Source organism: Nannobrachium achirus (assembly GCF_963921795.1).
Source record: "Nannobrachium achirus genome assembly, chromosome: 8".
Lineage (NCBI taxonomy): Eukaryota > Metazoa > Chordata > Actinopteri > Myctophiformes > Myctophidae > Nannobrachium > Nannobrachium achirus.
Window position 1 is genome coordinate 48,518,275 of NC_137817.1, and position 13,430 is coordinate 48,531,704.

The window sequence follows — 13,430 nt, forward strand, 5'->3', positions numbered from 1 at the left end:
AAATGGGACAGATAGTGTGTACCGCTTTATGTGATTTTAGGCCAAAATCTGTAGGACCAGTGTCCAAAAATGTGTTTTGAAAAAATCGGCCTGATGGTGGCGCTAGAAGAGGGCCATGTGAGAAATGAGGGGTGGAGGTTGTGATTTGCGATCCAAGGAGTGTGTGTGTGTGCAAAGTTTGGCATCGATAGGGTCAACGGTGGCAGAGATAATAGTAGGGGCAAAAGTGTGACGTGACGTGACGTGACGTGACGTGACGGACAGAGGGACTGACGGAAGGACAGCCGGTGGAGCTTTTCATAGTAGGTTGCGACCTGACGGTTGCAATAAGTCGCTTAATTGCGACCGTAGGTCGCATCTACTACCAAAACCTCCACAGGCTGTCCGTGGGTGAGTGAGTGAGTCAGTCCGTCCGTCACACTTTTGCCCTGCTCATATCTCCACAACCGTTGCCCCCATCCATGCCAAATTTTGCACACACACTCCTTGACTGCCAAACTACAACCTCCAAGGACCCCCGGAGCCCCAGGGACCCCCAGGTCCCTGGGGGACCGCCAGATGTAAAAAATGACCAAATGTGGTCACATGTCACACGTCACACTTTTTCCCTGCTCATATCTCCGCAACCGTTGACCCGATCCATGCCACATTTTGCACACACACTCCTTGCCTGCCAAACTACAACCTCCAAGGACCCCCCGAGCCCCAGGGACCCCCAGCTCCCTGGGGGACCCCCAAGTGTAAAAAATGACCAAATGTGCAAAAATGATCAAATGACCACCCCAACGGGGCTGCTCACGGGGAATTCCCGGGGACCACCCACTCCTCGTGCTCCAGAACGGATGCAAAAGTGGTGACGCCCCAGTGGAGGACCCCCTCCACTGCAGCTCACATAAAATGCCGATAAGACCCCTCTAGTTAGGAATCGAGAGTAATGGGAGACTGAGCTGGGTGAAGCTTTTTTTGACGAATGGTGGGAGGGAGCTATTGACCGGGTTAACTCGTCATCTTCGTGTGCAAGATTAAGCCTTATTCAATTCAAGGTTTTCCATAGACTTCATTACTGTAAATCTAAGCTTGCCACAATTTATCCTGGAATTGACGACAAGTGCGATAGATGTGCCTTATCACCGGCAACTCACACTCATATGTTCTGGTCCTGTCCCAGACTGGTACACTTTTGGACTGAAGTCTTTGGAGTGCTATCTGAGGTATTCTCGGTTCATTTGGAGCCCTCTCCCCATATTGCCATTTTTGGAGTACCGACGGACTTCCAAATCTTGACCACAAAGAAATTGAACATATTGGCATTTGCCACCTTAATAGCAAGACGTAGAATACTGCTGGGGTGGAAATCACCAATCCCCCCCTCAGTCGCTATGTGGCTCAAAGATATGATGAGTTTCCTAAAATTGGAAAAAATCAAATTTTCAATTGGAGGCTCAGTTGAAAATTTTTTCTCCTATTGGCAACCGTTTATTAACTATTTCGAGAACCTGGAGGCACTCCCAACAGATCAGCCTATACCTTAGACACGCTCATTGGTTTGCTCAGTATATGTTTGATCAAATATAAGGAATATACATTGTGTAGGGACAGGATCTGTAAATGTTCCGCCAACACAATACCTGTCTAAAACTTGATGAGGATATGTGTGTATCGAATAGTTCAACCCACTGATGACTTTACTGTGAATTTTTCTTTTTGTCTTTTTCTTTTCTATTCAACTTAAATGTTCTGTGGACTGATAGGACAATGACGACAATGGGGGGGAGGGATGGGTTGGGGAGAAAAAAGAAAAAAGAAATGTCTTGATTATACTGTAATGATGTAAACCCACTGTTTATTTGACATTGACATGAATAAAGATATTCTTAAAAAAAAAAATGCCGATAAGCGACCTATGGTCGCTTATCTCCCGATTAGGGAGTCTTACTGGTACATGACTTGTTTGAATGCTTGTTCTGATTGTTCATAGCCTCACACGGCCAGGCTAATATCACTGCGTATACATATTAGTCTGGAATCTCTATTTATGGAACCTGCATTTGGGGCGAATTAAAACATAATCCCACTAAGCACGCCATCTAAAAGTGGTCTAATAGTGGTATAGATTTGAACGTTTTTTTGTTGTCTAAACTTAAACTAGACGACTAATAGACGTCTAATAGTCGTCTAAATGCAGACCGTCTATATTTAGACGACTATTAGACGACTATTAGTCGTCTAGTCTAAGTTTAGACGACAAAAAAACGTTCAAATCGATACCACTATTAGACCACTTTTAGACGGCGTGCTTAGTGGGATGCCTCTGGTGATAAAGCCGCCCCATATTGGGCCCTCATTGGTCCCTCACTACTTCGTAGGGCGTGAAATGAAATCACAACTGAGCGGTGCCAGAGCAAATCTTCAGAGGGCCATCTTTTTGTTTTGTTTTTTTGCAATGGCAGATTGATCTGGTTTCCAGGCTACTGCATTCTGTGATCTGTTATTTATTGATTTCATTTCATTTCTCTGAAGAACAGACCATCATATCGTCGTTGTCGAGTGGAAACCTTGTATGTCCAAAACCGTTTGTTTTGTATCCATCATTTTGAAAATTATTTAAACTAGTGAAAACAGCCGATCTACAAGCACACAACGCCTCGCACCGCAAGTCGTTGTGTGCTTGTAGATCTGCTGTTTTCACTACTTTTGTGCGACGGCCTCGTATGATTAGGCAGGGCTTTGCTTTGCGAAAAAAATTACAAATTTGAAACTTGGAGATATGAGGTTTCTGCCCGACAGTGACGATATCAGTGTACTACTGGTGAGAGTGCAGAACTGCAGATATACACACTGGGGCTCCCTGTGGTGATGGTGGACATGTATTGGCCCTCTCCATCATCAAAGTTGCCCACCTCTGGTGCTGGGTCAATAAACTGGAGCACCTGGATCATTCCTCTCCGTGGTGCTCGCCTTTTGCCGTCTCCAACACGGCAACCAAGTAAACAAACAGAGTCATTTTACAGCCAAACGGTACACTAAAGCAATGTTTTTCAGACCAGGGACCCCTTAGCTGAGAGAGAGAGATGAAGCAGCCAGGTATAAAATTGTATTTGCTGATAAACCTTTTCATAGATTTTATACGTAGCTTCACTGTTATCGTCAATGTTGTGTCAATTAATGTTTGTTTACACATCATATTTTCTGTTAGTTGTATTCATGTGAATATGTACCGTATTTTCAGACATTTAACCACTTAAACCCTCAATACTTAAACGTGACCTTTGGCTCTGTACTTGGTCTAACAGACTATTTTCTTTAAATCCTTTTAAAATTAGTGTGTCAAAGAAATCTTCGATTGCTTTATAAACCACACAAAGCTTGTAGATCTGCTATTTTCTGCAAATATATTTAATGTTGAGACAAAAAAAAAGGAGGGGGCCTTAGTATATAGCCTGGGGGGGGCGCCGATCATCTGGTCATTATTGAGAAATTACTCAATAATGTGTGCACAGCTGTTCATCATCCCTTACGTGTGTATGATCTGAAAGCATTGTTTGCTTTTGTTTAGAGCACAGATAAAAATGGCTTTGAGGTGATTGTTCATTTTGATGGAAGAGTCGGGGTTCCGTGTTTGAATCAATGATTTGGTTTTGTGTTTAAAGTTTTGACAAAATGATTAAGTTTCAAGAAAGGCGTCTAAGCAGTTTAAAAAAAACGATTAGATGTTTTTCTCCCCGTCTTCGCCATGGACATAACAACTATCTCCACATTCACCAGTCAAAAACCTTTCTCTTGAGCTGAATTTGGGTAAAGTGATGACAATATATAGTGACAGTTGGACACATCCAAGTATCTAACAATTTATAAAGTCACCGTACCAACTTTGATGTACTGTATTGTGCCGTGTTGTTTTAAAAACATGTTATTTTTGTCGTTGTTTTTTGTTCATTTTCTGAAAAGTTAATATTTTGGACATACTGCAGTTAGCGTCTTGCCGACATCAGAGATATTTGACCATGATAATAATGGTAATGGTTGTGGGATTAGTGATATCACACGGCCAGCTGATATTTGGAGGAAGTAGCTAGGGAGAGAAGTTCCCCACCTCAGGGTGATGGATGTTCAAACTGTGCTCTGGTGACAGGTTCTGCACATAACAATCTGTATAATCAAAGTCATGCCTCCAAAGAGGAGTCCACTGTAGAAATAAAAACATGTTTTTGAGTGGAAAAGGGACTTTACGTGATTTGATAGGTGAGGAGAAGGATTTGAAAATTCTATTACAGTTTAGTCAGTGCAGACGATATGATACCAGAATCAACTTTACTGTCACAACGTGACAGTCACGCAGTGGTGATTTCGTTGACTAAAACTATGATGACATTTTTTTGTTTGTTGACTGCCTTCATTTCACTGACGAAAACATAATGAAAACTAAATGAAAACTACGCTACGATGACTAACAACACTTTAAGACTAAACTGGCAGTTTTGTCAACTAATAAAAACTAGACTACAATGTTAGGGAGGGACTAGTGGAGAAGTAGATCCAGTATAACTAAAAGACAAGTCATTTTATGTTTGTTTGTGCTCAGAAAATAGCAGATCTACAAGTTCACAGCGCATCGACGACACTATCAAGGCCCTATACATTTTAGTCGACAAAATCAACTGTGGATTTAGTTGACTAAAATCTTATATTTAGTCGACATAAACTATTAACTAAAACATTTCAGATGACTAAAATATGACTAAAACTAAATAGAATTTTATTCAAAAGACTATAACTAAAACTAAATCAAAATCTGACATCAAAATCAACACTGCAGTCATGTCACACGATTAGAGGTGATTAAGAGTAGGTAAATATTTGTTTTGCTCTTTGTGCAAGATCTTACAGGAAGGATTAGGATACAGAAGAGAGAATAAAGGGAAAAAAGGAATGCAGATCAAGTCAAATAACAGGAAGGCATGCATGCAATCAAATATGGAAGAAATGTGTATTTTGTTAGTTCTTGTCAGGACATGTGCAGTAGAATTCTGGATAAGCCGGAGAGTCTTTTGAGACTCGTTGAGGCCGCCTCATATGATAATAAGGAATTGCAATAATCCAGCCTGGAAGTAATACATACCGTGGACTCTTGTTCTGCATATCTTTGAGACAGGCTATGCCAGTATTTATGCAATGTTGTGTGAAAAAAGAGTTTGAAATGTGTTTTAGGTGGGAGCTAAAGGACAGATGAAAGATAACTCCCAGATATTCAGTATAGTGGTGCCGGAGGTCAAGGTAATGCAATCCAGAGTAGCAATATCATTGTGTTTCTAATGTTGTTTTTTCTGGCCAACAAAATAACTCCAGCTCTGTTTGAGCTTTAGTAGCATACAATTGCAGGACATTCCTTTTAGTTATCTGATTGTTTTAATCTGGCCTCATTGATGTATACATAATTGAGTATCTGCATAACTATTGCTTATAGTGTGGTTGCCCAACAGGACAACCACACTATAGTTATTTTTCAAACTTTTACATTTTAAGGTCTTCCCTTCACTCTGACAGTGTACAAATGGAAACAAATGGACCCGTATAGGGTTCATTTGGTTCCATTTTGTACACTGTCAGAGTTACAGACTTGTAACCCAGCTGTGCTGGGGGCGGTTTAGCTGAGTGGTTAGTGAGCCTGCCTGGGGAACCTAGAGCTCCTGGTTGTTGGGTAAAATGCAGAGGACATGTATTTGCAAATGTACTGAATTTATCATTATTATTTTTGTATGGGAAAATTTAGACTCCACTTTGAGAACAACTGATCTAGATTAACCCCAAAACCCTAAAAGTCCATTGAATTCAGTGGAGGAGTGGTGCACAGTTCTATTCGGTATCTGATTGGACAATAAAATAAGGATTGGTCAAGCTTCACGTGAAATCACAAAAATATATAATATAAATAGGCAACCACACTTGTAATTTTTCCGGGGCTGCACCTTTCTAGTTGTGAGTCACTCTGGTCTGGATAAGAGAGTCTGCTAATTGTGCTAAATTCCTGAATTGTAAGTTATAACTGAAACATGTATGGAGTGTTTTCTAATTATATCAAAAGGAAGCATAATTTATGTATCGGTCCAAAAATCTGTGTCTAACCCTTGCATGATCTTTTGAGTTACAGTTAACGACGGGTAAATGTGGCATCCTGTCCGCAACCATTTGCTGTCAGGTGAAAACCTTGTCCAAAAGCATCACTTTCACAGGAGAGGGACAAAAGGAGCTGTTGTTGTGCCAGGATCCAATGTAGTTATGGTTATTATTTAGTCACAAGCTCTTGTCACACGCTCACAGTCACAAGGATTGTGCCCGACAGCCATGCTATGAATGAATGCATCCGTACCCTTCAGTCATGCTGTCCAAAGCATCTTTCTTTCATAAGAAAGCCTTTCTGCAGAGACTGACTTGTAGGGGGAAAAGAGATTCAAAGCCAACTTCAGTGGAATGTCATCCTGATTGAGGCATGAGAGCAGAACCCGTAGACTACTCTGTCATTCTTGTTTTTTTTCCCATGTAGTTGAGTACAATACTTAAAAGCGATATTTCTTAGGTCTTTTCTGCCTTTATTTATATAGTGGAAAGTGGAGATGGACAGGAAAAAGGGAGAGAGAGAGAGAGAGGGAGAGACATGCAGCAAAGATCATCGGGAAGGGGACTCGAACCCACAATGCACTGTCAGGCTTCATTAAAGCCTAGGTGCCTGGACCGCTAGGCCGGAGGTCCGGGCCTAAAAGCTTCTCAATTACAGTAATGAGAGTGCTTATTAAGAAGATTTGCCTAAATTACAATCATATTTTTTTACCATTAAAGCTCATGCACTTGAAAAGATCATCTCTATATATCATAAATTGTTAATCAATAATAGGTCTCTGACGTTATCTGTTGTTGTAGTGTTATAGATAAGAGGTAGATAATTAACCCTGCATTGCTGTGTGTGGTTCTGGTGCTGGTAAGCTTTTATTGCAAAGATCTCTTACTTTATTCGATAAGAGATCTGGACCTTGACACCAGTGTCCCATGCTGGACAGTGGTGTTGATTTTGACGACAAAAACTGACGACAACTACCCTTTTTCACTGACGAAAACAGAATAAAAACTACAATGACTACTAAAGCACTAGTGGAGAAGAGATCCAGTAGAACTAAAAGATAAGTAATTTATGTTGCGGGGATGGACAACTAAAATCTAATCTTTTAGTCAACTAAAACTAGACTGACACTAAAATATTTTAGATTACTAAAATATCACTAAAACAAAATGGAATTTTATTTAAAAGACTATGACTGAAACTAAATCAAAATTTGACGTCAAAATCAACACTGGTTTAGGCTATACATGAGCTGGTATTGTGAGTGTGTAAGCTAGTTTATCATGTCTAATGCGTGCTATTATCTGGCCTTTGGGCCACATATCTCATTAAAGTATTTCCAGTTGTCTACTTGGACTAATGACTATAGTCAGATCACTCAGGTGGCAAAATAGCAGCCTATATTCTACACGGGGTATAAGGGTTTGCCTTCCACGATGAGGGGCTGCAATGAATGGCTCTCTTATCTAGGATACTGTTCTCATCACTCCACCACAGCACTACAGTATCACTTACACACTCTCAGCCAATCCCTGCGAGAGAGAAGAGCAGGGGGAAAGAGAGAGGGAGAGAGAGAGTGAGGGAGAGAGTGAGGGAGAGAGAGAGAGAGAGAGAGAGAGAGAGAGAGAGAGTGAGTGGGAGAGAGAGAGAGATAGAGAGAGAGAGAGAGAGAGAGAGAGAGAGAGAGAGTGTGTGTGTGTGTGTGTGTGTGTGTGTGTGTGTGTGTGTGTGTGTGTGTGTGTGTGTGTGTGTGTGTGTGTGTGTGTGTGTGTGTGAGAGAGAGGAGGGAGAGAGAGGGGGAGAGAAAGAGTTGGTGTGTGTGTGTGTGTGTGTGTGTGTGTGTGTGTGTGTGTGTGTGTGCGTGCGTGCGTGCGTGTGTGTGTGTGTGTGTGTGTGTGTGTGTGTGTGTGTGTGTGTGTGTGTGTGAGTGAGGGGGAGAGAGAGAGAGGGAGGGAGAGAGAGACAGGGAGGGAAGGGAGAGAGTGAAGGAAAGAGAGAGAGAGAGGAGCACACACCCATCCAGTTTCTCCACCATCCACAGACTCGAGTCGACACAGACAGACAGCATCTCTCTCTCTCTCTCTCTCTCTCTCTCTCTCTCTCTCTCTCTCTCTCTCTCTCTCGTGCACCACCTCCACCACTACAGCCACCGTGCACCCTAGCTGTCCTGTGCTGCTGTGTTGTGTTGTGTTCGGTGTTTCTAGCCGGGGAGCAGTGAGGGAGACGCACCACGCCAGGATGCGCGATGGGACAAGCCTGCGGACACGCGCTCCTCTGCCGTAGCCAGGCACCGCCACCGTCCGCCTCCGACATGTGAGTGTTTGGTAACAGTGTTGCTTGCTGGCTGTCTGTCAACTGTGTCTCTCTCTGTAGTACGAAGAGGCGTGCGCGGCGCGCCGGTTGTTTTCCTCTTCTGTGTGTTTGTATGAAGACCTATGCATGGCATGCACCTGCGTGCGTGCGTGCGTCTGCTCTGTATGTTTGTGTATGTGTTTGGGTGCGCGCGCTAGCGCATGATAACATTGTGCGGAGTGAGTGAGGATGGTATGGGCTTGTCACTGTATACTTGTTGGTGCACATTGTTGGAGCCTTGTCGTCTGCTGGTGGTGGCTGAGAGGGGACATGTATGGCATGGGATCACACGGGGTGACACACAGTCAGTGACACTCCCTAGCTGTGCCAGGCAGTCATTCCATATAGTTTGAAATTCCCCCACACACAGTCAAATATATATACCGGTAAACACATAGACAACTGTGGAAAAAGTACTCAAATGTTTTAAAGTAGAAGTATCATTATTGCAATGTAGAAATAGTCTGTTACAAGTAAAAGTCCAGAATTCAACATGTAGCCTACTTGTGTAAAAGTACAAAAGTATTGGTATCAAAATTTGCTCAAAGCACCGAAAGTAAAAAGTAGTCATTATGTCCCAGCATGTCCCCATTTCAAGTTTTCAAACATATAAAAAACCTTTTGAAAATAGCAGATCTACAAGTTCACAATGCCTTGCATTTTCAAATGGCAGGCTATTTTCAAATGGCCGAAATGTACATAAGGTTGAAGTGGTTAATGTGTGTTTTGTAATAATTATCTAACTAAAGTTTTCATATAAATGCATTGGAGTTAAAGTACAATATTTGGAACCGAGATGATGTAGTGGAGTAGAAGTAAACGTTTTGGAAATTGGAAGTACTCAAGTAAAGTACAAATACCTCAAAACTGTACTTAGGTACAGTACTTAAGTAAATGTACTTAGTTACTTTACACCACTGGTCGTCTGTGGTGGTGGCTGAGGGGACAGTGCATGACATCACACAGGGTGACACACAGTGACTCCCTTTGCCAGCCGTCATTCCCTATAGTTTGAAATGGCCCCACACACAGTCAAATAAATAAACAAATACATCATTGTGTTCATTTACGTTCTTTTACTGTAGCTGTGAGAGTAGACCTACATAAATGGAACCAAATGGACTGCATACTGAGTGAGTGGAAGTTACAAATGGAGAAGGTTTGTTTTGCTGTGCAGAGGCAGACAGTAGCTCTACATTTAAAGTGGGAAGTGATTGAAAGCATGCAGAACAACAACCCCTGCTTAGTTTGAACAGAGTTCCAGTGTCAAATGACTCTGGTTCTCCAACCTTTTCATGTCAAAGACCTTCAAATTGATATATACCGTATTTTCCGGACTATAAGGCGCACTTAAAAGCCTTTAATTTTCTCAAAAAACTACAGTGCGCCTTATAGTCCAGTGCGCCTTATATATGGATCATTCATTGACATTGACATTCCCTTTAGCACAGCTCCATCTGTTGGATGCATAACGCAACGGTAGCGTCTATTATGTGCGCCTTATAGTCAGGTGCGCCTTATATATGAAAACAGTTTGAAAATAGACCATTCATTGACAGTGCGCCTTATAGTCAGGTGCGCCTTATAGTCCAGAAAATACTGTAGGTCTGTTTATGTATTTGGCTGCGGATCCAGATCTGAAAGAATTTTGGGCCATGCAGAGTCCCCACAAGATAATATTTCCAAAAATTATTCCACATCTTTCTAAATGTTTCAAGATTCTTTAAAAAAAATATGAATATTGAAGATCTACAAGCTCAAGCTCAACATGGCACATCGTGAGGCGGTGTGAGCTAAGCTTGTAGATCTGATATCTTTTGAAATATCTGAAGTATAAGATAATTTTAAAGTGGTTCAACTGATTTTGGTTGATTGCATGATTCTCTTCTTTATTAAAGTGTCATGCTTCCAAGGAAGCCTAGCCAATATATGGACTTACAGGACACTTTTACATTTCATTTGACACAGACAATGAACCGACCCAAACGGGGTCCACCCTATGTTCCCCAGGTTCTATGTTCCCCAGGTTCTATGTTCCCCACTTCTCCCCCAAAAAGGTTCTATGTTCCCCAGGTTCTATGTTCCCCGCCCAGGCGCCCACCCTCCCCAAAAAAAGGATCTACTGTATATTCCCCCCCAAAAAAAAGAAAAAGAAAAAGGTATATGTTCCCAACTCAAATGCAGGAAATGGTGGGACATCTGGGCAGTGGGCACTAAGAACATGTGGGCAATCCTAATTTAGTTGCCCAGTTGCACAGGTGTCTCCACCCCTAAGTGCCTACTCGTCTATGTGCCCACTCGTAGAAATGCCCAACAGATGCCCAGTCATAACAAAAGTATGGTGTCCAGATGTCCCTAGTGCCCCCTGTCCCACTAGTATTTGTAATTTCTCCCCATTATTGGGTGTTTTGAGGGTGCCATGGCATTGGTCCGAAGGTTCATTAGTCCGAAGGTTCATTAGTCCGAATTTGTTAAGAATACTATGCCTAACTCTAACCCTAACCTTAACCTCAGTAACCCTAACTAAATTCGGACTAATGAACCTTCGGACTAATGAACCTTCGGACTTATGGGCAGTCCCCGTTTTGAGTTGTTATTAATAATTAGAAATGAATGTTTCCTGCATTTTTGGATGATTGGGGAACATAGAACCTTTTTTAAGTTGAGCGGGGACCATAGAGCATCGCAGCGGAAGTGGATTCCTGGGGTCACTTAATATTCCCCATTCATTTTCGCCATAGACTTTTACAAAAATATTTATAACAATTATGTTAAGCCTCGAACCAAGCCATCCAGGATGGAGGTGAATCATGACTATATAACCTTTTTTTCTATGAAAAGAACATTTTGAAAATCGCTAAACAAAGGGTAGTTATTAAATGTAGTATATCAAATAATGTAATATTAAAATATGTTTTCACATAGGATCAAAGGTTATATGGTCATGATTCACCTCCATCCTGGATGGCTTGGTTCGAGGCTTAACATAATTGTTATAAATATATTTGTAAAAGTCTATGGCGAAAATGAATGGGGAATATTAAGTGACCCCAGGAATTCACTTCCGCTGCGACGCTCTATAGAAGTAGAACCTTTTTTGAGGGGGTAAGTGGGGAACATAGAACCTGGGGAACATAAGACCTTTTTTGGGGGGGTAAATGGGGAACATAGAACCTGGGGAACATAGGTACAGTCCCACACAAACGATGATCAAACGATATAGAACCACAGAGACAGAATGCTGATGCTGATTGCTGATGAAGTTCTATGATGTCATCATTCATAAGCCTTCTTTACAGCTGCTATTTTTGGTATAGTGATGACCAAGCCATGACATCATATCAACTTCAACATCGCTATCTCTATTTGGCATTAGGCAATTCGAAACAGCAACGCTCCCAGCAGCGAATGTGTAACCAGACATCTGGGAAATAAAAACGTCAATAGCTACAAATAGATTTCTGCTTTCATCATTAATCAGTCTGTACAGGCAGAAATAGTACACCTCTAGCCTATAGCCTACTGTCGCTTATAGCCAGAAACAAGAGTGGAAACCTCATATGTCCAAAACTTTTACTTTTCAAGATTCAAATTCAATAACAGCCAAAAATAGCAGATTGACAAGCTCAAACCGCGCCACGTCATGTCTCGTTTTGAGCTTGTGGATCTGCTACTTTTGATGCTTTTGTGTGATGATGTACAGTACAGTATAGTACGAAAAAAAAACACAAAAAGGTAAAGCATGAGATAAGAAATTTCTGCCAGACACAGACAAATTGCAATATGTGAGTTTTATTCCCAGTAAAACTGACACTTTTCTTCATATTGCAAACAATTACGGAAGATCTAACTGTATGGCCATATAAGCATGCTTTAGTCGCACCATCTTAACCTTTCTCTGCCTCCAAACTGTTTAATTATTCAAATGATAATGAAGGAACAGAATGGTTTGTTAAGCCGAGTTGTATTCAGGCTCTTCTCCTCACTGTAGCTCTGTCATTGGACCCACACTGGCTGCACGTTGTTAGAGTACTACTTAGTGCATCGAACAAACCCATTAAGACCTGAGGCTGATTCTGCAAATGCCTTCTAAATCGGTAGTTATAAAAACCTTTTCGTGACAATATATATATATGTTACAGTCAGTTTAGGTAACTCAGTGAGATTGGGGTAAGAGCGCTTGTTTTGTCGTTCACCACACACCCCTAACACCACCTGGATCAATTCACCTTGGGGTTAGGGTTAGCCCTAACCCGGCGACAACAGCCATTCACTTGTGTAGTCGCTGACGTCACTCGTTTGCGACACCTCTTTCGTTGTGTTTAGCCATTAGCTTACTATGCCTAACTCTAACCCTAACCCTAACCTCTGTAAAACTATGCCTAACCCTAACCCTAACCTCCGTGGGGTGAGGCGCTATCATTCCTGCCGACGCTACGTTGTCGTTGTTGTGGATCAAAGCGACCGCTTGTTCCGCCCCGTGCCGCACGACGAGCGCTCCGGTTCTCAATTTCACTAAAAAAAACTGTGACATACATATATATCCCCCCCCCCCCCCCCCCCCCAATTTGAAAATATTTTGTGGCAGGAACCCACCCAGGAGAGAAGATTTGTCTTAAAAAATGTTAAGACTTTTTCCAAAATGTTCAAAAAATAGCAGATGTACTGTTTTTGAATACCGGTAGCTGACTCAACAATCTAAAATAACACAGATGCTTTCCCTTGTTTTAATGCGTTAAACGTTATAAGAGTACTCAGTGCCCGTGTCAGAGGGAGGGGAACAAAATTGGCCCGTGTACTCCTACGGGCTCTCTACGTCCTCCCGGTGGGGGCTCCTCACTGGCAGGTGAGTCAGTAGGATACAACAGCAGTGACAAGACAACACACAGCAATGTGTGTGGGGAGGAATCAATTGGCATAACGTCTAAATTGTGGAGAAAAAGGTGTTAGAAAGAGAGAAAAAAAA

At 41.9% G+C, this 13,430-nt stretch overlaps 1 protein-coding gene across 1 annotated transcript in view; it reads left to right on the forward strand.

Moving 5' to 3' along the window:
- Positions 1–8,357: 8,357 nt before the first annotated feature.
- Positions 8,358–13,430, forward strand: part of pde2a (phosphodiesterase 2A) — a gene marked incomplete at both ends in the record, with an annotated part of 381,434 nt that continues 376,361 nt past the window's right edge. The window contains one exon of the mRNA XM_080732126.1: positions 8,358–8,425. Within this exon, the coding sequence (XP_080588252.1) occupies positions 8,358–8,425 (68 nt within the window). The remainder of the gene's footprint in view (positions 8,426–13,430) is intronic.